Here is a 26,132-nt window from a genome sequence, read left to right on the forward strand (position 1 = left end):
ACATCCAGTAACAGTAAGTGTATTTTATGATTTTTGAGCAAATAGTCTTTTCAGTCAATGTCAGCCAATTCAACAACAAATGCGTCTAAAGTTGTTGTCGTCGTAGGATGTCTGTGTAGGCTATATAATTTAAACCTTGTTTGTATAGTGTGTAACCACACGTTTATATTTAAAGATATTGTATTAAAAACTGCATACATGTTCTTTTCTGTAAGTTAGCCATCTCCTCACATTTGACACAGAAGCACCTGTATGACAAGTAAACATGACGCCACAGGTCCCACGCATAAATGTAATTTCGCTTGTACGTAGCAAACTTTATCACAGTATGTGTATGTAGTTTCAAAAAAACTGCGCCAGCATTAGTGTTGCACATGCCCATCATTTCAAAGGGGACGCGATTACAACGCTAAGTACATAAATGTATCAAATAACCATACCGAGACGTACTGGTCCATTCTCATTTGTGTTTATTCTTCCGTTCGTCATCTGGGTCTGATCAGAGATTATTTATATATTCCGATTCAAACGTACGCTGAATGACATTCAAAACAGCGGTTTCTCTCAGTCTCTCAGTACCGACTGCCATTGGTATCAAGTTACGCCCTCATCCAAAGGCAGGGCGGGGATATGCAGCTCATTTGCATTTAAAGCCGTATACCCCCGAAACAGCTCATTTTTAAGCAGGCCCCAAAATGACATTTTCAAATGGTTATAATAAATTAACTGTGGGGTATTTTGAGCTGAAACTTCACAAATACATTCTGGGGACACCAGAGACCAATATTACATCTTGTAAAAAGGGGCATTATAGGTGCCCCCTTAAATGGAAGGAATCGGTTGTGAACATCTTCACAACAATGGGTGTGGAAAAAGATATTATTTATTCAAGAATTCCCTCATTGTGCAGATTATTTCAGTTAGGACGGTCTTGATTTCGCCCAACTCCTTGGCCACCTCTCTGATCGAATTAATGACTAGACGCTTTTTTGCCTTGACTTTGATGTCCAACCATTTCTTTTTTATTTCGGCCACAGTCCGAGGTTGTGAGGCTACAGCATTTACGGCGTTTGCCACTCAAGTGCCTTTTTGGCATTAGTAATGCCCGCACTGTGCCCTCCAAACAACATTTTTCTCCTCTTTCTCACCTCGCAAACGATAACTTCTACTTCACATTGAGTGAAGTTACGTTTTTTTTTAATTCCTCTCTGTGTTTAACATGATTTCGCAATCGATGAATATTAACTTGTGGGCGTTTCACGGACTATTTATGGGCAACTATGGGTGTGATATGAAGCTGCAAAAAGCTGCACTACATTTAGAATTGATCGTGATTTATTAAGGGAAAAATGCGTAGGATGTGGGTGCGCACGGTTTTATAAATCCGAATATTTCTGTGCGTACACACGTCCTATATTTCATCTGTACGCAACTTCAGACGCAAATCCTACACAAAGTTTTATAAATGAGGCCCCAGGAGAGCATTTACGAGCAGCTTGTACTATTAAGGGATGAGGAACCAAACTGAAAGGAGTTAAGAACTGAGCCAAGATGGGCAAGAACAAAGTCTACAAAATCAATTAACGATCAATCAGAGTAGTCTGTGTTGACGTTAAGCACAAAAGGAAGCTCTACTTCTGCAGACAGTTTCAATCACTAAAGCTTGCAGACAAGAAGGCTGCAGTAAGAAAACTGGGAGCTTGCAAACCATTCACTCTGCAAACCCAGCTATCTATACAAAAACCAAGACTGGGGAAGAAAGTGTTCTTGAGCATCACTATTATTTATGCCCAAATGCTGAATGAAACGAAAGCAGCACTATGCAGAAAAAGAGCAAACTTTGTCCTGAAGAAGACGAGGGCAGGAAGGGCTACAATAAAAATCAAGAGAACTTTCTCCATAGACATCCACAAGACTTAACACAGCAATGCTGAAGTGTGTTCTCAAACACTGCAATGTGACAAATGTAAAAACTCTCCAGGGCACTTTAGTCATCACTGCAAAGCATCACAAAGCAGCTGACCATCCTGCAGTTTTTTTATGTTGTCAGATAATCTCTTTCTAAGCGGGCGGCACTTGTGAATCAGACTTTTGATAATAAAAATTCTGGCAAAGACTTCTTCCTGTGTGTATGAATGTCTGAATGCGTTACCTGTTGCACTGCTTTTTCGAAACTTAACAGCAGCAAGACTGATCATGTTCATGCCGTAGAGGTTGTAATCGATAAAGAGCTGCAGCAGGAAGGGAATATGAGCTTCATGGGGCTGGAAACTCTTATTCATTACAGCTCCCCCCTGCAGGAGTTCACTCACCCTACAAAGAGAAAACATGCATTCAATCAGTAACACCAAACACATGATATACACACCAAACACACACACAATGTTCTTTGAGGACTTTTCAGAGACTCATTTTTATACAGTAAAAACTATTCTATCCACTAACCCTAAACCTACCAATCACAGATTACTTTTTTCACATAAAAAAAAAACAAACAAAAAAAACTATGATTCATGAGTTGTTTTCCTTATGTGACCCAAAAAAGTCCCCACAAGGACCAGGATTTTGGAACTTGCCATCTTTGTGTGTAGGGTTTACCATCACCATTTACTATTTACCATCACTAAAGGTTATTTTGGTAATGAATTTTCAGTAGTAGATGCCAATAAAATAATTTTTTTTGTAAAATGCATGTCGATATTCTTTTCAGTACAGCACAAAAACAGCACAGCGAAATCATTGATATTTAATTCTTTTTAAAATATGAATTACTTGAAAACAATGCCATTTAACAAAGCTTTTCTCATTCAAAGGTGCAGTAAGTGAGACTTACAGCTAGCGGTTGAAATGGGCACTGCAGTCCAAATTCAAAATATTGGAGAGAGTTGTTTCCCCCCGCCCCCTCCTGCTCAGATTCGACGCTCACGCTGGTTGCCAGATTGAGGACACGCAACAAAAACGAGCGCAATTGATGCAATGTGAGGATACTTACAAAAAAAGTTAATGAGTTGATTTATTGATTTATTGACAAGAAAGAGTCATGGTAGAAGTGTGCATCTGGAAAATTATGCATCTGTAACTGCATGAGGAAATATGAGTCTATACTAGTTTCCTGCTGACAATGTTCAAATACTCTTCTTTTTTATGCTAGATTTAAAATCACAACCGACATCATAAATGTAACCGCACGAGTCAGATACACTTGTTGGATACATATTTCACGTTTTCACTACAGGGCGGGAAATAACCAGATTTATTAATAAAGTCTTCTAAACGTTGTTTACTTGTGTTGCCTGGTTATTGGTTTTCATGTTAACTGGGACAACTTGTTTTTTCAATAAGCTGATGTTTGGAAGTTAACAGCGTAACAGTGTGCACATAAACATGCTAATAGGGGATTGTCACGCTGATACGTCGTACTTCTGGATTCTGTGATCTTTGTGCACTGCCACTTCCTTGAATCACTGATCTCGCTGGCAAACTGATGAAGGACAACACTAAGTTTATTTATACACCATCCCTGGTAAATTAGTCTGATTCACTAAAGTGCCGGCTGCAAACAAACGTGCTACCTTGTTTTATTTTAAAGTTTTAATCCATTTCTTCCTTATACTCAATTCAGTCGGGAATCCATGAAAACTTAAGTAGGGTTGGCGTTGTTGGTTAGATTTACAAAGTGGAACAGAGCAGTGACATAAATAGCATTCGTCTCAGGCATTGTTGAACTGCGTCGGAAGTGGACATGCACAAAGTTGACAAATCCCGCCCATGAAACCCGGAAGCGTGATAATCCCCTATTGCAGAGCCAGCAAAGCACTAAAGATGGGCCGTCTGAAGAAACGAAAGCTGCCGATGACGTAACACAAAGTATCCCCCACTAGTGGGCCATTCAAGTATTTGTCTGACCTTAAACCTGTTGCTACTACAACTATGAAACTAAAAGCTAGCTACCGACCAATAGAGATGGAGCAGCATTGAATAATATTACTACATAAAATTAAAAGGAAAATTGCCTAAGCCAACATGTATTTAATATTTTAACTCATCTATTCATAAAAATAAAAACATTTTAGACCACCAGATATAAATGCATCTTGGATACAGCATTTCAGGCTACGTCCACATTAATCCGGATAGATTTGAAAACGGGGTTTTCGTTTAAAAACGCTCTCCGTCCACACTAGCGTTTTCCGACGTTTCAGTGTGGATGAGAAACTTCTAAATTCACTTTACTGCGCATGCGTTAAACTTCACAAAAGCTCACTGAGATAATAAAGATGGGAAAATAAATAATAATGTTATCGCACAATAACAGGATAATTTTATTTGGCAAAATATATCACCATCACGGATGCGTCTAGGTCGCATTCAGTCACCATATGTTTGGTCTAAAACCCAACTGCTCTCCTGTTTTGCCGCAGGACAGCAAATGTGAGTAAGCTACATTATCTGTCATCTTTGCAGCGCTGTGCTATGAAGAATAGCACATATTAAGTAACATAGAAAGTAACATATTTTAGCAATAGTGTAAAAATGAATAACACATAACAGGCACAATACCGATAAACATGAATATCTATTGGTACTACATGGATCACATGACTAAACTTACGTCATCGTTTTGAAATACCTCCGGTTTCACTGTCCACACTACAACGCGAAAACGGCGTTTTCAAATTTATCCACTTTGGAGAGCGTTTTCCAAACGATACGTTTTTGTTGACTTAAAACGGCGTCTCAGTGTGGACGGAAGGCCAAAAAGGAGAGAAAAACATACGTTTTCAAACGAAAACCTATTAGTGTGGACATGGCCTCAGTGTCTTTACCAAAAATACACACAGGTTAGCAGGATACCGCCACCATTAGTTGTATCTGCTTTCCTGCAAAACACACAATCATTGTGACAGCTTCACTAACACACAACACTGTGACCCTTTTAACAGATGCATAGTTTTATGATAATAAGAACACCCTTTTATGATTAGAACACCCTGAAGTGCAACCGGTGACAAACTATAACAATTCAGAAGTCAACTAACAACGACTAATTATAGCCCTCTAAAACATGGGGGAAAAAAACCTTTAGCCTACTCAGTAGAGCTACTTCATGGCGCGGGAAGTTCATAGGTGAATGTGTCAAATGTGCAAGTCAAAATGTGACTGTGAAACAGAGTTAATCCCGCATAGCAAAACCTTTAGACTGCTCACAGCAAGAAATAGTAAATCTGGTGGAGTCCATGAGGATGAGATGACACAAATCTCCTGGAAATACTGTAGAATTCCTGAAGTGTTTCCAATTTTGTGTGCCATAGGCATCAGACGCGCAGCCAACACTCATGGGCGTGACGTCTGAGGCTGAGGCTAGACTGTTCACAACTAAAATGTTGCTATAGTAGCCTAATATTAATGCATGAAAGCTTATGCACTTCGCAATTGTGATTTAAAACCAAAACTCTATATTATTTCATTATTAAAATTAATTTTTACATTCATTTTATCAATTAGTGAGGCTTCTGGGTCAGACATTCTCAGGGGATTGGGTAAATATGCCCAAATTAATAAAATGCACCCAAAATGTATCTTTGTATCTTTTTTTTTTGTATATATAAATGGCCATAGTTGTTTTTATAAAAAAAAAAAAAAAGACAACAAGTCACAGCAAAAGAGATGCGTGTCTCCAAGGCAAGAAAAACACACAGTGGTGTTACTAAACAAATGCAGGGTTTTAAACGAATCGGTTCAGGAATTCAGTGACCCACTCACATGTTTAGCTCCAGAATGAATCAGATGTTTTGAACAAATTAGTTGAATGAAAGCTTCTATGACTCATTATTGGCAGTTTTAATTTCATAATTAAAAGTATTATGCAGTTGTCCTTAATGGGAAAACGAATCGGTTCAGGAATTTAGTGACCGAGTCACATGTTCAGCTCCGGAATGAAATCAGACGTTTTGAACAAATTAGTTGAATGAATGCTTCTATGACTCATTATTGGCAGTTTTAATTTCATAATTAAAAATATTATGCAGTTGTCCTTAATGAGAAAGTTAATTTCTGTCACTTCCCTGTAGGTGATATTTCATAAAAATTATACTCATAGAAAGATACTTTTGTAAAATCCAAATACGTACTAGAGATTTTTATTAAACAATGTCTTTCATACATGTTCGATGAACCATACATATAACTATATTGCATTATGTACCTGATGAACAGTCTTTAAAGGAGCAGGTCACTTTAAAATGAAAATGTACACACCCTCAAGCCATTTTAGGTGTATATGAGACAATTTGTTTTTGGGTTTTTTTGCAAGCGTCAACAGTGTAACCAGTCCTAACGCCATGGCAAATGTTCGAGCAAAGCATGCAAACTGTTCTGTCGTCGCTGCACAGATGAGCACTGAACACCATTTAGTGTCCCAGCCTCAGAGCAGAATTTTTATTTTCAACAGAAATCCCTCAGAAACAGATGAATTAATGTAACTTCACAACATCTACATAAATGTATCCACTAACCATTCAGAAACGTCCAGGGGCCTCATGTATAAAACTTTGCGTAGATTTCATCCTTAAAGTGTGCGTTCGCACATAAGGCAGAATAGTAAATAGTACAAATAGACAAATAGTATTTTTAATTGATTTATATTTTAATGGAAACAGATAGACATGGTTGTGTATTGCACAAAACATTTTTCTCAGACAATCTGCTATTAGCTATCAGTTAAAACATTAAAGCATCCACAACAAATAGGTCTATTTTTATTTATTGAATATAATTTTTTGTAACTTCTCAGTAATGATTTCATGTAGTTTAAGTGTTTAACTCCATTAATGAGAATGGCATATTTAATCTAAATGTTTATATCAGAAGTAAAACATAGTTTAAATCATTCTTTTATTTATTTAAACTATTATTGAGAACATGCACTTATGATTTGGACTCATTATGAAGATTTACGGTTTTACTCCATCTGCCGTTAGATTAGCTATATGTGCGTCAGTTTCACTAAACAGCCAAACGCGCGTGCTGGCGCGGTCATTTAAGAAGGGATGGATGTTTGCTTCAAGTGATGATAGGTTTGTGAAATTATATTTGTATTATATTTCTGTAGATGTATAATTTTCTTTAGATTCTGTCTAATAGTGAGCAAAAAGACATTTGACTCCAGCTCACCATCATTGTCGCCAAAACACATAGCCTACTCTTCTAAAAGAGTGTGTACGCATGGTCAAGAGCATCCTTACGGTGCGCACTTATTTACGCCAAGTTTATTTTTTACAAATCCTGTTATGTGCGTGGGAAAATGCGTACGCATATTTCTATGCCCATTTTGTGCGTACGCAACGTTTATACATCAGGCCCCAGGTGAGTCTAAAAGTTGTAACCTCTTCCTGAGTCTCTCCGTAAGGCTGCAGTCCACTACTGGTTATTTCTGAGATTTTAGATGAGTGAAATTATTTGTTATTGTATCCAAAGCTCGTGTAAAGGATCGGCTCACTCTCTTCTGAACGGGGCAGGGAGCAGCAGCTCATTTGCAAATAAAGGGACACACAAAAACGACACGTTTTTGCTCATATGCAAAAACTCTTGTGAAAAGGGGCGCAATATGTCACTTTTAATAAACACCCTGACGCTTCCAGGCTTGATAATGGCAGTGAATTGCAACCACCGGTTTGAAGATCAAAAAAGTGCATCCAGCCATTATAAAACAAATTCCAAATGCCTCCGGTGGGTTAATAAAGGCCTTTTGTAGCAAAACGATGAGTTTGTGTAAGAAAAATAATCATATTAAAAACTTTAAAAGTAAATAAAGTAAAATAACTAGCTTCCGGTCAAATGAACAAACGGATTCGACTTAAAGTCCCTGTAAAGGCAATTCTACAAAAAAGTTCTAAACACATTATAAATGTTACATATGTATTGCTAAAACATATTACAAAGACTGTGAACTGTGAAGTACTGAAATGTGAAATTAGACCGTTAAACAGTTTTTCACCATTGCAATTTTACGGATTAATTAGGCGGGGCTAAAACAGGGCTCGATGACGCACTGGAGCCCATGAGCTGCTGGACACCCCCTATTTGATGACGCACAGAGTCTGATCTCCCCTTCTCCACACACACTCCCCGAGCACATTCGCATTCACCGCTCAATCGCGAGTGACTGTCAGTACTATTAGTTACTACAGCTAAGCCTACAGTTTTCTAGCTAGTTATGCCTTCGACACGGACATGCATGGGCTACTACCTGGATGCGATCATGTACAAAACAGATCGGTATCTTCATTTAAATTCCCCTAAAAACGATCACATCAAGAAGAGGTTTTTAGAGAGCCAACCTTGTTGATGAAAAGCTGAGGATCACCCCCAACGAGAGGCGGGTCTGTAGTGATCATTTTACACTGGATCGTTTTATAAACTTTCCTCAGAGACGACTTGGATTCACTGATAATCCGCTGTTACTGGTGAACGGGGCCGAAACAACGATCTCCCGCCTCAGTGTTCATCCTCCCATCTCCAAAAGCTAATCAGCTAATATCACCGTCAACAGCTTTCCCGCTAGTGGGCGTGGTTTCAGCGCAGCCAGCGGACACGCCCCCAGCGTTTGAGAGCAGAGAATCTGCTAATTTTTTCATGATTTTGATAGCTTATTTTATAAACTTGCCGGCTTTTTTTATCCTTCAAATTTGGCTGGGTGGCTAATAACACATTTTTCTGTGGTATGACAGACTCAGAACACATACTTAATTTTGACTTTACAGGGACTTTAAATGTTAAGCGCAACATGACATGGTCCCGCTGCAAGGAGGCATGAGGAGGACTGCAGCTGTAGAGAAAGCAATAAACGCCAATGTCTGTAATGTAAAACGCCTAAGACCACATTCACTGAAGTGAATTCAAAAGCAAATATATCAACACAGAATTGAGTTGTACCCAACATTAATGATACTGCTGATACTACTACTGTACACTTTTGTGTGCAACTTGGTACAGAAGTGCCAAGGTACAGTACTTTTTGATATCCTCACACACACTATTTGACCATCCCTAGACTCACCTTTTGACCATCTGTGGGTTGTATAGGTAAATCTTCATAAAGGTTTTTTCCTTCATATGGAACCCATAGAAAGGCCTGTGGAGAGATAAGACAGATGTTTCAATAGGTAAACAATGAATATTCAAGAAAATACAGACATAGAATTAGAATGTAAATAGTTGAGAAAAAAACGAGTGTTGAGTAACAGTATACTGGATCTGTCCATAAGCTCTTAAAGTAACAGCAGCCTAATATACCTGCTGCTGTCATGTCCATGTAATAACTTTAATGCAAGCATTAATCTGCATTTAATTTTACAATTTTGAGTGTTATTTTACATTTAATTAATTTATTTAATTTCTGTAAAATGTAATACTAGACTCATGTTCATTTCATTTGTCTCTTTATTCTATTGTAATTTTGTGCTATTTTGTGAAATTTGTTTATTAGACTGCTTGCTTGTATTTTTTGTCAATTTAATTCAAAGTTTCAAATAAAGCCCCTCTCTGATGTCTGTAAGCTATTACAACAATTACTCTAGTTATCAAAAAGTGATGAGATTTTCCCAATGGTATTGAAAATGGTATCAAATATCGATATTTTTCAAGGTTTCATATCGAAGTTAGACATTTCAATAGACATTTCAATATCATGACAACACTACTTTCACCGAGTAATTGCACAGACAAGTTTATTATTTTTGACACCAATCAACGTTTTTAACTAGCCATGGATCATACGACTTCAGGTTGCTCTTCTTCTATAATGTTATTGTATGTTCTATGGTGATAGAAAAAGAAACAATTCCTGTCCACAAATAGTGCCCCAGTGTTGTTGCATGAGATTAGTTTTGTATAACAAGTACAGGTATTTGTATAACGGCCAAATATTTTTTTCTTACACAGAAGTGAAAAGTTGAACCCATAGTGTTTTGCCTTCAAAAAACACTTATGAGCATGGCTGCCTGGAATATATTACGGTTATTTTTAGCTTTTAATGCTTCAAATGCATTCATAAATTATCTAATACATAGATAAAAATGTAATTATTGTAATTGCATTTTTACTAAATCTAACTCTATTAGATTTACTAAACTAATCAATTACAGAGCTCACAATTGATTTCTTCAATTGATAAAATAATTGTGTGAATTTATGCGCATGTGTCTGATGTGGATTGCATTTATGTGGAATTAATCTTTTGACATGCACACACTGCATGAATATACAGTTTCCTGCTTCTAAGTTATTTGTTTTAAAAAGCATACTTGGTATTTATCTATTTAGGTTCCTAATTAGGAGACAACAAGCACATGAAGCTTTGTGCCATGTTGCTTATTATCATCAAGACTGTGAATGGACAAGTGGGGCATGGCCAGCTTTAACACGATTCACTTATTTTGCCTGTTGTTAATGTTGTTAATAAAGCCAAAGTATACTTTGGGCATCTAGTGCTGGCTTAAAGGGTCAAACACACACAAATGTGTGTCAAAATGTCTGACTTGGCAAGTAATTTTGTAAACCAAATCGGTCTTGATTTTGGTGAATGTAGAGTTAGGAGAAAATCCGATTCCAAAGCGTGTCAGTCCTGGATCGGTGCATTAGGTCCTAAAACCCATCTAATACCTGCTGCTATCTGTGTCCTTAAATGTTAATCAAATAAAAAAAGCAAAAAAAACTTTCAAAATTGTCTTATAAACCAACATGAAAAAGAATTGTGATAAGATCATGGTCCGTGACATTGCATGAAAAGAATTGTGATATGATATTTTTTTCCACATCACCAACTCCTAGAAGCCATCATCCAAGCAAACCCTAGTGTGCACTTGTGTGCCTTTTACACGTACATGCCAGACACCAGAGCCACTTTAAAGATGTGCTGCACATTAGACGAGGGGTTTCCCATGCTGACATTCAGGGCTCTGTCAATACTGTAGGCCACCTGTCGAAGGTACCGATCTGCTTCCTGTCCAAATCCGTCATACGGCACGTAGATGTATGGGAACAAGCCATGCAGATGAAGACATGTCTTCTGGCCTAGAAACAAAAGAGGAAAAGAAAAAGCATCAGCATCATCTAATTCGAGTGATGAAAAGAAAAAAGATCTTGAAATTAAGGTGCTTGAGAGATTTTGTGCACTTCTCTTCTCAAATAAAGTCAATTCTACTTCTACGGTCTCTGTTCAACAGCACTGCACTACAATAGACTTAAGCCCGTACCATCACTGTTTGATAAATATCCTGCACTGTACAATGAATTTGAAAGCAATAAGACATAAGAGGCCAAGCATTGCAGTGACTACAATACAGTTATGATAGTGTTTTTAGACACAATGAACTACCGGTACAGAAAGTCTGGTATCACCACGTTTTTAAAATCTCAGTATTGACCACAGAAGTATTGGTAGTTTTACCAAAACATTAAAACCAACAAGTAAAGCAATTTGCCATATAAAGTATTGTTTTTGTCATTTTTTGTCATTATGCACGTTTTGTTTGGTTTTTGCAAAGTGACAGACATAATGTCAGATTACACAATTACGATATTAATGTAGGCAATATGCACACCCCTAAAGCACATTATGAAAATAATTTCATTTGAATTAAAACACACGTGCTCAGGGAATAGGGAGCAGTGCGCACTGCGCAGGGGCCGATCAATCGGAACACAATACTCAAGAGTCCTCCGAAGGGACCGCAAAGATCAAAGATGCTTGACGCGTGTTGCTCTTTCAAATGCACGTTATAAGTAACAAACTCACAGTGCTTTCAGATGGAGCAGCGTTTGCAGAGCAGTAGATGAATGACAAGCTGCAAACATTATTACAGCCTTTTCGATTTCATAAGCGCGATAAGGCAAATTGGTTTAAGTGCGATTTCATGTAAATTGTGATTAATCGTGCAGCCTTACTTAAGCTTTACTTTTTTATGATTAGTTATGGTTGCATTTTGGGCATTACATGGAGAAACAGTATAATTGGTTAGTGTCATTTCAGTTCTGGACGGCATGCAGTCCTAAAGTGGCTTTGTCATTATCTTTATTTGCGTCTGCCCACAGTTCACGCAAAAATTCTGCCAGTCGCGTCAAATCACAGCACAGAATAACGCATTTCTATGAAGAAAACGCATGTAAAAAAACTGAAGAAAATAAGAGGGAGCCGTTGGGGATAGGTGCATGACCCAAACTACCCAAAACATGAGGATTAATTATTTTAAGTTTCAAGCTACTTTGTTAGGCCGTGTGTCCACCAAAGCGTTTTTCACGTGCCTGGCTTATGTTTTCAATTGTTTTCAATGGGAGCGCCGCATTTTTTAAACGCCATGAGCGCAACGAGGCACTGAGTGTTTTTTTGAAATCAGTTACAAGTAAACTGTGCTGCGCATATTCTGTATCATAGCAACGAAACGTCTCAACAGAAAAAACGCTGCGCTGTTTTTTCTGCGCCCAAAGCACGACGTCTTCAGCAGAGTGTCTGGCATTTTCAGCTGGATAAAAACGCTTTGGTGAACACATGGCCTTAGCGTAATGTTGAATGCGGCTTCCCAGGGGCTTTAACAGATGTGTGTGCCTCTTAGAGGATAACGAAATTTTCTTAGAATGTTCTGCATGAACACACACATTCAATTTGGACACAGTAACCGTGTCCATAGTGAATGTGTGTGCTCCTGGACAACATTCCACGAACGCATTCCATCTGTTAACACGGAGTTTGTGTTTTTCTTTTTCTTCATTATCTTTATTATTATCTTCATGTTTAATGTAGGGATTTAAACTGTCCTTTTACTTTATAGCTCTTTTGCACATAGCTCTTTTCAATATAGGATAGATATAGACACGTTTCATAGTTGGCATATTTGTTTGAAGGACAACATTGGGAGGATGTGGAATAGTGCGTTTTGTCAATAAAATAAAATAGAAATAAAATAGAAATTCTAAAAATTCTAAAATATAAAATAGAAATAAATCAAAGAAATAATCGAATAATCAAATGAATCGGTTTATCAAAAGAAACGTTAGTTGCAGCCCTAATTCGAATGTTGTAAATACTTTGCTTAGTTGCCTCTGTTTTAGCATTGTAACATGCCCTCTTCCACTAACATTCAGACAAGCACATCAAGTCAACTTTATATCTAAAACTTCTTTCAGCTTTGGTCAAAGTCACCAATGGATTTCTTGATGGCTTCTGACTCGTGCATCCTTCTTGATTTAAGAGCAGCTTTTGAACAAGTTTTGTGTGGCAGGGGGCAGCTTTGAAGTCGATTAAATCCCATTTCACAGACCGTTCGCAGTTCATTTATTTGGGTGGTTTCAAGTCTGAGATTAGCTCGCTTCTCACTGGTGTTCCACTGGTGTTCCCTCAGTCTAGGGACTTCTGCTCTTTAATATTTATCCGTCACCACTTGGTCACTTGTTGGAATCACTTGGCCTCCATTATGACTTTTATGTTGATGATATGTTGAGGAACTGTATAAAACATTGCATGGCTTGGGCTCCACATTATTTATCTAAACTTTAACATTCCTATACCCCAAATCATAGATTGCAATCTTCACAATCCAACTTGTTGGTTGTTTCTAAAACACGCTTCAGATCTATTGGTGACAGGGCTTTCTCTTCATACGCTCCTGTCCTGTAGAATTATCTGCCTCTTGATCTCAGGGAAGCTCAGAACTATGAAGTTTTTAAAGATAGACTTAAGACATTTTTGGTTGATTTGGTTGAACCAAGGCATTTGTTGATTGATGTTACTTTTATTTCTTGAGCTATCCATTGCTAATTTTGTGTACAGCATTTTTAAATAAACATTATTATTCTTTCAAGGCAACAAGTTTTTCATAAAAACAAACATCTGATTAAAAATCATGAAAAACAATCATTAAACAAAGTTTTAATATATAAAATTTAGCAAAGCACTGCAGTAAATAATTTAACTAATGAAATAATTTGCAGGACAAATTTAATGTTTGTTACTATGAAAGGGCAATAGGACCTAAATCTTATTTCACGATGATATCACAATACAGTTATTTTTGTTATTTAATTTCATTAGAACAAAAACACAAATTATATTATAAACTATGTTTTTCAGTAGGTTTATGTAGTAAGAAATACTACAAGATGAATAAATGTAAAAATATATAACACATATTTGTAATGGTCATGTTCAATTATATTGTCTTGTTCTGACATTGTGTTCGGGTGTCATTAGTTCCTGTTTCTCAGCTCAGTTTAGTTTCCATATCCTTGGTTTCTGATTATGTCATTTGTTTTTACGGTTACCTATTATGTAATAATTTGTGTGGTGTATGCTTAAAGACTTCGTATAAGTTTGATTTATCTCTTTGTCTTCATCGTGCGTGTTGGATACCATACTGCACATAAGTGTTTACTGTATGAATTATAAATTAAAGATACAAAATTCAGTCAAGAGCAGTGAGTTTTCTCTTTGTCTCTTGTTTTTTTAATTTAACATTTCCGATTTACGACAGGACCGTCAACAACATGATTATCCTGCTGTCACTAAGACCCCATTTACACCTGGTATTAAAATGCGATCTGTATCCAGATAAGTTATCCGGATAATAAAAAACGCATGTTAATGCAAGGTGTAAATGCATTGTGATCGGATCGCGATCGGATCTGCCTGACCACATCTGGAGGTAGTCTGGCTCGCATTGTGTCCGGATCTTTACTAGGTGTAAACGCAATCTGGTTGTTGAAACCACATATGTATATTTTACTCCTCCCAAAAAGGCAAAAAATAAACGAGTGAGCTTGTTATATAGGCTATATGTCATGTTATAGTCAGATATGACGGCGCTACTGCGACACGCATCACCCATCACCGCAGATGAGCAGCTGAGCGTCTATTCATCGAGCCAACGTGCAAACATCGCAAATAAAAGTGAAAGTAAGTCACAGACGCTTAACACACAATCATCTTCAAGTAAATAAACGAAATTATCTTACCAGCGCTGTTGCCACTCTTTTATTGGTGTCTTTGATTTGGAAATTAGCTGATGATCAACGAAATGCAGCTCAAATTTGCTTTTGGTGGCGTGCAATCCATTAAATCTGCATACGCGGGAGTTTAAGATCGGATTCATATCCGTTTTGCAAAAACACATTTATGTGGCCAGGTGTAAATGGAATCGGTACTTATTATCCGGATAACTTATCTGGATACAGATCGCATTTTAATACCAGGTGTAAATGGGGTCTAAGATGCACTATGCACGGATCTAATATACATCCAGTTTTCAAATGTTTAGTGTTTTTAATATGCTTTAAGACAAACCATGAGCAAATTCATAAGTCAACACCTGTTATGTGTGAGTGTTATAATCTGGATGTCACTGCATTTTCCCTAGATCACCTGCAATCAACTGGCTAATTGGTTTCACCTGACGGGAGCTACTAAAATCTAGGATGCATGCTCTTGCTGGAAGATGCTCTTGCTGCTGCAGTGTTTTGTTCCTACAGTCCCTTTTTCTTTCTTTTAATATTAAAATAAACTTTATTTTTGATTGGCAGATTTCTGTCTTTGTGTCCTTTATGTTGCATCCCTAGAGCCAGGGTTGTAACATAATGGGGGCTCGTCCAATTTGGTTGGTAAAAAATATGTTTCTTTTGAGATTTTGGGGACTGTTTTTTTTTCTCTCTCTCTCCTTTGATTGAGATCATTTAGTGAGTATGGTTGTTTGAGTATTTTTTTAATATATGCATGAGTTTTCCCGGTTAGGTAGGGTGAGAGTTCCAGCTGGGTTGATTATTCAATCCTTCCATCGGTTCACTCTTTTGTTATTTTTCCTTTTTTGTTTTCGAGGTTATTCTGGGTGGAGACTTGTTCTCTGTCGGGGGTAAGCATTTCAGAACTGTGACCATTGATAAACTGGTTCACAGTTGCTGAGGTTTTGCTTTTAAAGTCGCCTCGTGCCCGGTACACCTCAGAAGATAGATAGGAGTTAGAAGTGTTAGGCAGGTATCCGGGTGTATCTCATGTGTTTTGTATTGTGTCTGGGTTCAGCAACCATGCTCACTTTTTGAAGTGAAAGGAATATTTAAGTTAGTTAAATATTTGTTTTTTGTGTGTTTTTGTTTGTTTTTTGAGGTACTTTGTGGTGTCCATGATCCTAACTTTGTGAAGTTTTTTTGTGGACTTTAGTGTAGACTAATGCCCAGTATGGCTTTTGGATATTTGTGGTTACTTGGGGTGAGTAATCTATTGTGTTCGGGTTAGTTGGATCTGTTGTGTCGGCTGAACTTCTGTGTTGTAAGTAGTGTTACTAAAGTGGAGTTTAGTAATGGCTTCTTTAGAAGACTTCCTAAAGGAACCTTCAGAAGAGTTACTTGAGGTTTTTACAAAGGATCAACTTTTGCAGTTGTCCTCTCATTATGATAGTCCCATCACAAGTAGTGAGAAGCGACTGAAGGATAGCGTGAAGGAAATAATTAGAAGTGTTTTGGTTGACAATGGGGTTTTAAAAGTTAAGCATGGTTCTCCCCAACCCATGACTGCTCCTTTGTCTGACGCAGCAATTGAGCTAAGGCTCAGAGAGTTGGCTTTTCAGGAGAAACGCCTAGAGGTTGATATGAAATTAAGAGAGAAACAAATGGATCTTTAACACGAACGGTCTCTTAAAGAGTTGGAATTAAAAGCTGCTGCTTTAACTCCAAGAGGTGATGCTTCATTTGATGTTGGTAGACACATTAAGTTAGTGCCTCCTTTTTCTGAGAAGGATGTTGACCGATATTTTTCTCATTTTGAACGGGTGGCAACCACATCAAAGTGGCCAAGGACCGTGTGGACTTTGCTTTTACAAAGTATCTTGGTGGGTAAAGCGCAGGAAGCTTATTCCGCTCTAAGCCTAGAGAAGAGTGCTAATAATGATGAGGTTAAAGCAGCTGTATTGAAGGCATATGAGCTGGTTCCTGAAGCTTACCGCCAGCGTTTTCGAAGTTGTGCAAAATTTGCTCACGAGACTTATGTTGAGTTTGCAAAGCAGAAGGAGAATCTGTTTGATAGGTGGTGCACGTCTCAGAAGGTGGAAAGTAAGGAACATCTTAGGCAACTTATTTTGCTTGAAGAATTAAAAAACTGTCTACCTGATGTGGTGTCTGTTTATTTGAATGAGCAGAAAGCAGTGACTTTAGAACAAGCTGCAATCCTGGCAGATGAGTTTGTCTTAATACATAAGGTACATTTTGGTGACCAACAAGTTGAGGATCTAGTCCAGATTAAGCACAATAGGTCTCAGTTTGTAAAATCTGTGCCTTTTGCCTCATTACCTGCCAATAAAACGACCAATGATGGTTTGATTGCAGAAATGGCTTGTTTTTATTGTAAGACACCAGGCCATCTTATTGCAGATTGTCCTGTTCTAAGTAAAAAACGGAAATCCGCAAAGACTGTAGCATTTGTAAATCCTGTGCCAAGCCCTCCTTGGCATCTTCAGTTGTTGATTTTTCATGCAAGACAGGGGAGTTAGCTGGCTCGTCACCATTTTTGATGGATGGTTTTGTGTATCTGTCTTCTGACCGTGAACACAGACAAGCTATCAAGATTTGGAGAGAGATACAGGAGCTTTTCAATCTGTGATTTTATGTGATGTTTTGCCCTTCAATGAAAAGTCAGCTCAAGGTTCAGAGGTAATTGTTAAAGGTTTTGGTAGAGGATTTCTGTCTATGCCTTTACATAGCATTAATCTCCAATCAGATTTAATCTCTGGGAATGTTGTTGTTGCACTTTGTTCCCAGATTCCCATAGATGGTGTGTCCTTTATTCTAGGGAATGATTTAGCTGGTGGGAAAGTGCTAGCTGTCCCTGAAGTAACATCTACTGTCCTTAAGTCAGATTGTCCAGATGAACTTGAGTTGGCATTTCCAGAATTTTTTCCTGTTTGTGCAACTACTCGTGCCATGTCGGCTAAGAGGCAGGTTGAAGATAAATCTTCTGAAATACCACTTTATGATACTTTCATGGCTCAAGGTGATATGAACTTGACCGGAAGTGGAAAAATGTTACCATCTCGAGAACAGTTAATACTTGAGCAAAAACAAGACCCCACTTTGTTGCCTATGTTTGAAGATTTAGTGTCTGATGAAGTACTATCAAATGTTGCTTCTGGCTATTTTGTTAGTGATGGTGTTTTGATGAGAAAGATCCAAACCGATCCAAAAATACCATGTGAGGATGACTGGAGTAGTGTGTTTCAAGTGGTCATTCCAGAAGTTTATCGATCTGACATATTGTATCTCGCCCATGATCATTGTCTGTCTGGGTTAGGAAAACTCTTGATCGTGTGTTAAGGCATTTTTTCTGGCCTGGTGTGAGGTCTGATGTGGCTCAGTATTGTAGGTCATGTCATGTTTGTCAGGTTGTAGGCAAGCCTAACCAGTCTATTCCTGCAGCTCCACTACAGCCTATTCCTGCCATTGGAGAGCCATTTGAACATGTCTTGGTTGATTGTGTTGGACCTCTTTCCCACACCAAGTCAGGTAATCAATATCTTCTCATAATTATGTGTGCTGCCACAAGATTTCCAAAAGCGGTTCCTTTGCGTAAGATTACAGCCCCTGCTATTTCCAAGGCCCTAATTAAGTTTTTCACAGTGTTTGGACTACCAAGAGTTGTTCAGTCTGATCAAGGGTCTAATTTTATGTCTCGCCTTTTCTCCCAGGTGTTAAAGCAGTTGTCTATTCAGCATAACATTTCATCTGCATACCATCCAGAGTCTCAAGGGGTACTTGAGAGATTCCACCAAACTCTCAAGACTATGCTGAAGACCTATTGCAAAGAATTTGAAAGAGACTGGGATGATGGCGTTCCACTACTCCTCTTTGCAGTTCGAGAGGTGGTTCAGGAGTCCCTTGGTTTCAGTCCAGCTGAACTTGTGTTTGGGCACACTGTGAGAGGGCCTTTGAAATTGGTAAAAGAGAAATGGGTAGATGTTTAGTATTCTACTCCTACTAACCTCTTGGACAATGTGTCTAAAACTTAAGTGAAAACTTTAGGCTTAGTAGAGCCTGTGAACTGGCCAAAGAGAATTTGAAAGCAGCTCAGGAGAAGATGAAGACTTGGTACGATCGAAAGGCAAAACATCCGTGTGTTTTGTTCAGGAGACCAAGTGTTAGTGTTCTTACCAGTACTGGGTTCTGCATTGCAGGCTCAATATAGTGGTCCATACACTATTGATCGGAAAGTTGGTGAATGTAACTACTTGGTTGAGACTCCAGATCGTAAAAGGAAAACTCGAATGTGCCATGTGAATTTACTTAAGCCTTACTTTGACCGTAACCAAACTGCGCCTACAGAGGTCAAGGTCTTGGCTGTACTGAATGTTCCGCATATTGAGATGGGACAAGGAAGTGTTGTTTCTGAGATGCATCAGAGTGGATTGCCAAATTCTAAACTTCTGGCTGATTTAGACATTCATCTGTCATATCTAAATCTTTCTGAGCGCACTGATATTATTCAGTTAGTTGGTCAATATTCGGCCTTGTTTTCTGATGTTCCATCTTGTACCAATGTGTTAGAGCATGACATTGAGGTAGGCCAAGCCAACCCCATTAAGCAGCATCCGTATAGGGTAAACCCTGTTAAACGCCAGCTTTTGCGCAAAGAGGTAGAGTATATGTTAAGGCATAACATAGCTGAACCGACCTTTAGTGCTTGGAGTTCACCATGTTTACTAGTTGAGAAGCATGATGGTTCGTTTCGGTTTTGTACCGATTTTCGCAAGGTAAATGCTGTCACTAAGCCTGATTCCTATCCTCTTCCACAGCTAGATGGTTGTATTGACCAGATTGGTTCTGCATCCTTTGTTTCAAAGTTGGATCTTTTAAAAGGCTATTGGCAGGTTCCACTCAGCCAGAGAGCCCGTGAGATCTCTGCTTTTGTGACGCCGGATAACTTCTGCCATTATAATGTTATGGCATTTGGAATGCGAAACGCACCTGCCACTTTCCAGCGTCTGGTGAATAAGGTGTTGGAAGGAGTTGCAGGATGTGAGGCTTACCTTGATGATTTGGTTATCTATAGTGCTACCTGGTCTCAGCATTTGGCCCAGCTTAGGGAGGTGTTCAAATGGTTAAATGGTGCAAATTTGACATTAAACCTCTCCAAGTGTGAGTTTGGGTAGGCCACAGTAAATTATTTAGGCAAAGTTGTTGGCCATGGTCATGTATCTCCAGTTGGAGCAAAAGTAGAGGCAATTGTGAACTTTGCTGTACTTTCATCTCGGCGGAACTAAAACGTTTTTTGGGTATGGCAGGATACTATAGGAGTTTTTGCAAAAATTTTGCCACTGTTGCTACACCTTTAACTAACCTGCTTAGTCCCAAGGTTCCTTTTGTTTGGAATGAGTTATGTCAGGTGGCCTTTGTCAATCTGAAGGCATTGTTGATCAGTTCTCCTATTCTTGCCGCCCCTGTTTTTGATAGACCTTTCAAGCTAGCTGTGGATGCTAGTGATTTTGGTGTGGGTGCGGTTCTTCTTCAAAATGATTCAGTGGGAGTTGAGCATCCTGTGTGCTATTTTTCAAGGAAATTTGATATTCATCAGAAGCACTATTCTACAATAGAAAAGGAAGCTTTGGCCCTTATTCTTGCTCTGAAACATTTTGATGTGTATGTTTCATCCAGTGTGTCACTAATCGTGTACACTGATCATAATCCCCTAGTGTTCCTGCACAGTATGAGAAACACTAACCAACGTTTAATGCGATGGAGCCTGTTTTTGCAGGGATATGATCTTGCAGCCCGCCATATTCGTGGGAAGGATAATGTTTTGGCGGATGCTCTGTCAAGGTCGTAGGTGTTTGTTTTCTCCATGTATTTATTGACTTCACTATAGGTTATCCTGTAGCAATGTTTTAAGGGTGGAAGTGTTATGTGTGAGTGTTATAATCTGGATGGCACTGCATTTTCCCTAGTAGATCACCTGCAATCAACTGGCTAATTGGTGTCACCTGACGGGAGCTACTACAATCTAGGACGCATGCTCTTGCTGGAAGATCCTCTTGCTGCTGCAGTGTTTTGTTCCTACAGTCCCTTTTTCTTTCTTTTAATATTAAAATAAACTTTATTTTTGATTGGCAGATTTCTGTCTTTGTGTCCTTTATGTTGAATCCCTAGAGCCAGGGTTGTAACAACACCATTGCTGAGTAAGTATTTTCTCCTTAAAAACTGCAGTGAATCAAAGACAGGCTCAAAAACACGAGTTGAAATCACTGGTGTTTCTGGCCCCGTCCACACTACTGCGTTTTCGTTTAAAAGCGGAGAATTAAAACGAAAACGATCTCCGTCCACACTAGCGTTTTACCTGCTTATTAGAATTTATCTCCGTCCACACTAAAACGACTGAAAGACCCCATTTACACCTGGTATTAAAATGCGATCTGTATCCAGATAAGTTATCCGGATAATAAGTACCGATTCCATTTACACCTGGCCACATAAATGTGTTTTTGCAAAACGGATATGAATCCGATCTTAAACTCCCGCGTATGCAGATTTAATGGATTGCACGCCACCAAAAGCAACAGATTTGAGCTGCATTTTGTTGATCATCAGCTAATTTCCAAATCAAAGACATCAATAAAAGAGTGGCAACAGCGCTGGTAAGATAATTTCGTTTCTTTACTTGAAGATGATTGTGTGTTAAGCGTCTGTGAGTTACTTTCACTTTTATTTGCGATGTTTGCACGTTGTCTCGATGAATAGACGCTCAGCTGCTCATCTGCGGTGATGGGTGATGTGTGTCGCAGTAGCGCCGTCATATCTGACTATAACATGACATATAGCCTATATAACAAGCTCACTCGTTTATTTTTTGCTTTTGGGAAGAGTAAAATATACATATGTGGTTTCAACAACCAGATTGCGTTTACACCTAGTAAAGATCCGGACACAATGCGAGCCAGACTACCTCCAGATGTGGTCAGGCAGATCCGATCGCGATCCGATCACAACTTATTTACACCTTGCATTAACATGCGTTTTTTATTATCCGGATAACTTATCTGGATACAGATCGCATTTTAATACCAGGTGTAAATGGGGTCAAAATGCGGATCACGTGACCATTCACCAACACTGGGCATGCGCGTGCCGGTGTAAACAGGAAACGGATGGACTAATTCCTCAGATTGAAGAAGCAGCAAGTAACGTTAGCTACCTCTTCAAAGATTAGAAAATGTCGATGAAGACTAGAGATTTCTTGTCATGGACCGACGACTTTTACTTAAAGTTACAATGGAATATAAAACAGCCATGGCGGCAGAAAACACAGACTGGGAGTTTAATAGTCTAATAGTTTGCCTCCGGCGCATGTAGGCAGTTATAGCATTGTAAAATGCAGAATTTGCTTGCACAACAGCTGCTAACAAAGACATTAAAGTCAGTAACGCTTGTAATTCGTTATCCATGTTGCAGTCACTAACATTAGCTACGTAGTCCAGGATGTTTTTGTTTGTTTCCTTCCGGGGACGGGACACGTGATGGGTGACAGACGAATCAGGGAAGGACACGTCATGAGTGATGACACCCAATCATAGAGCTGAGCAGGAGCCTCTGCGTCATCGTTTCTAAACTCCTCCGTTTCGTCCCGTCCACACTAAAACACCCTCCGGAGATTCAAAACGCAAAACGGAGCTGCAGCGTTTATAAACTTCTCCGTTTTAGGTCTTCGTTTTTCCCGTTTTAGTGTGGACGGGAGGTGCAAACGTAGCAAAAGTTCTCCGTTTTTAAACGAAAACGCAGTAGTGTGGACGGGGCCTCTGACGTCACAAACTACCTTGTAACCAATCACGTCAACATGCCAGCAGGCCTTAGCCAATCGTTAAAAGCGAACTAGCAGGGAAGTCTCAAGATATGCAAGGTTCCCAGTGCATTTGAAATGCCAGCCTCATCAGCCTTGTGAAGGCCTAATCGACACGACAACCATCGGCACTGATCCTCAACAACTCGTCTCCATACCGGCCTGATTACTTCGACTTCCAAACAGATGGAAATGGACAAATACTCTAAATGCTCCGATCCAATCTGACTTGTAATGCTGCCTGAATAATATAGCTACTGTTCCTTCAATGGCCAGAGGAGAACTGGCCCCCGACTGAGTCTGGTTTCTCCCAAGGTTTTTTCCATTCCGTCACTGATGGAAGTTTTGGTTCTTGCCACTGTTGCCTTGGCTTTTGACTTGCTTAGTTGGAGACATTTGATATTCAACAATATTATTGATCTGCCTTACTTATGGTGGACGTTGACACAATTTTGTTCTAGAAACAAACTTTGTTGTATTACGTTCATGTTATCACAGTGAAGCTGCTTTGATACAATCTGTATTGTAAAAAGCCCTATATAAATAAAGGACTTTTTTGTTGATATGAAAAGGAATATAGCAGGTGTATGATGTATATTACAATGTTATGATGAACTATAGGCCTGTCTCCCCTGATGTTCTGACTGAGTTGTTCAAAGCATTTCTGAGATTGATGATTGTAGTAATATAAAGCAATAATTTCAAGTCATAAGTCATGGGGCCCTATCTTGCACCCGGCGCAAATGTCTTCATACATTGACGCATGACTCATTCCTATTTTGCACCCGCGCAAAGTGGGCTTTTTTTTCCCTCCACAGACGCACTCGGTAAACTAGCATATGAACTTGCGCTCCCTAGGCAGGTCGGCACAAAAAGAAGGTGTGTTTTGGCGCAAACAATCCCAAGTGCTATTTTGCAGTTGCAGAAAACAATTCTGCCAATGACCCGAAAAAACCTAGTCTAAAGTCAGTGGAGTGTTGCGCATTGTTCATAATGCTATTTTAAAAGCGTATGCTTGACCATAATGTAGTGGGTGCACAATGCACTTTGATTCACTCATCAACACATTTAAGACCAATCCCTTTTAAACTTGCGTTGGGCGCTAGTCTCATTTATCCCACCGGTAAAATAGCAACAGCGCCCAAGACACGCCCACAAATTTACTTGCGCTTTGTGCTTGACACTTGCGTTTCAGATCATTAAAATAGAGCTGTTTGTGATTTTGCTCCAGCAAAATGTTTATTTATTTTTTGTCTGAAAGATTATATTGCTCATTGCACATAACATGAGGGTGTTAGTTTGAAATCCATTATTTTATGTTAGAGATAGAAAATATGCGGAAGTTTGTATTCATTTACTACAAGTATGCTGCTAGTACGGGCACACATTTCTTTCCCTGTTGGTTCTTTGCAATGTTGGGACAAATGCTGGCAAATGTAACCTTACAGTTGACTTGCCAAATCAATTCCATTTGTTTTATTAACAAAAGATATTGGAAGTAAATTATTTTTGGGTCATTATAAATACTTCGCTTTGTAAGTGCTTCCACACAAAAAAGATGCATCGATAATCATATGAGCATCGCAGCCGTCTGAACCGTAATTGAATAGAATCATGAGGTGCCTAGAGATTCCCACCCCTAGTGGTAGCACTAAGGGACTGACAAAGCACAGAGTTTAATTTGAGGTCTAGATAAAATTAACTTTATCATCATTCATAATGTCTTAATATTAATTCAAAAGCAAAACAAGGGGAAAAATTTTATTTTAGGTAGTGAAAATATCCAATAAGTGTCTGCAGCTAGCTACTGTTTATTTTTTTATAAGTGTGAGTTTTCCAACATCTTGAAAACTTAGTTTTATAAATGGGGACAATCTTTGAAGAATGAACAAAAATAGTTTTGGTCATCACATTTAAAACAATTAAATATGATATTATAGTTTTAAATTGTCGGAAAAAGATGTGTAGCAGCTTACTTGTTAGTGTTTGGCTCTTTTTGTCACAATACCATAGCTACGGTTAGTGTTGCTACATTAAATCCATGGTGAATGTTAGTGATTTGTGGACTATTAGGGGTGCAACGGTACAGATAGCCCACGGTACGGTCCGTACCTCGGTTTTTGGGCCACGGTCTCGGTTCGGTTTCGGTACATGTTTTGTACAGAAAGAGACTGCTATTTCATCCCAAAAATATGTTTTATTTTTCTTATGAGCATAAACAGAATGTCAGAGTAGGAAGAACATCAATGTATGGAATAAATTAAGACTCTAGTCTGTACTGAACAACATTAAGTAATACAACCTCTTCAACTACCACTTATGAAATACAAAATGTAAACAAACACACTTTAGACTATTCAAGTGGATCCCAATTCCAAACCTTGATAACTGGTATATGAAGTGATCAATGTGAAAGAAAAAGTGCACTTTTACCTTTAACAAACATAAATTAGCTTGTGGTTTGAATAAAAAGAGCAGAGCAAAATAATATAATAAAAAAAATACTGCATTCAGGATACAAAGTGCAATGTTATTTACTCATCCACTTTTGAGAGATTCTTGTGCAAAAAGATACTGCAGTCAAACGTTTGACTGGGTTTGCATTATGCATCCACTAGATGTGCTGAATGAACTAAAATGATACTGCAGCCCATGCACGTTTCGCCCGTAAAGGTAATGGTCGTTAACCTTCCGGACTACGTGAGCAACAGTTTAGCCAATCACAACACACCGGCTCAAACTAACCAATCTGAGCCCACTGCCTGTTCCTGAGGGAGTGGTTTCATAGAATCAGGAAGTCAACAGTCGTTCGAGGACAGAGGAGAGCACGGCTTACAATAAAGGTGAAGTTTATGAAAAATAAGGTTTTTTTTTAAAAGAAAAGCCACGAATACATGTTATATTGTACCCCATAAACACAAACATGCAAAGAAAAAAAGCAGTACCCCCCCCCCCCCCCCATCACATCATGACTTTGAGCTAAAATGAATTTAAATGTATTTAATGTTAGCTGATATTAGCTGGTATATGAGGTCATCCAGAGCTGCAATCTCCAGACTCAGAACAAAGTGCTAAATGACATCTTTTTAGCTTTAGACAAAGGAGATGATGTTGTTTTAGTGCTGCTTGATCTAAGCGCAGCTTTTGATATGATTGACCATGACATCCTCATTTCTCGCCTGGAACACTCAGTAGGCTTGAAAGACACAGTTTTGAAATGGTTTCAGTCTTACTTGAGTGGTAGATGTTTTTCAGTTAACTATAACGAAATGACCTC

At 38.6% G+C, this 26,132-nt stretch overlaps 1 protein-coding gene across 1 annotated transcript in view; it reads right to left on the minus strand.

Moving 5' to 3' along the window:
• rev3l (REV3 like, DNA directed polymerase zeta catalytic subunit) overlaps nt 1–26,132 on the minus strand; it is a 99,964-nt gene that overhangs the window by 54,176 nt on the left and 19,656 nt on the right. Inside the window, exons 2-4 of the mRNA XM_039667119.2 lie at nt 10,884–11,073; nt 9,059–9,133; nt 2,153–2,313 (exon numbers count right to left, since the gene is read on the minus strand). Of these exons, the coding sequence (XP_039523053.2) occupies nt 2,153–2,313; nt 9,059–9,133; nt 10,884–11,073 (426 nt within the window). The remainder of the gene's footprint in view (nt 1–2,152; nt 2,314–9,058; nt 9,134–10,883; nt 11,074–26,132) is intronic.

This window comes from Pimephales promelas, chromosome 13 (assembly GCF_988280905.1).
Source record: "Pimephales promelas chromosome 13, fPimPro1.hap1.1, whole genome shotgun sequence".
Classification (NCBI taxonomy): Eukaryota; Metazoa; Chordata; class Actinopteri; order Cypriniformes; family Leuciscidae; genus Pimephales; species Pimephales promelas.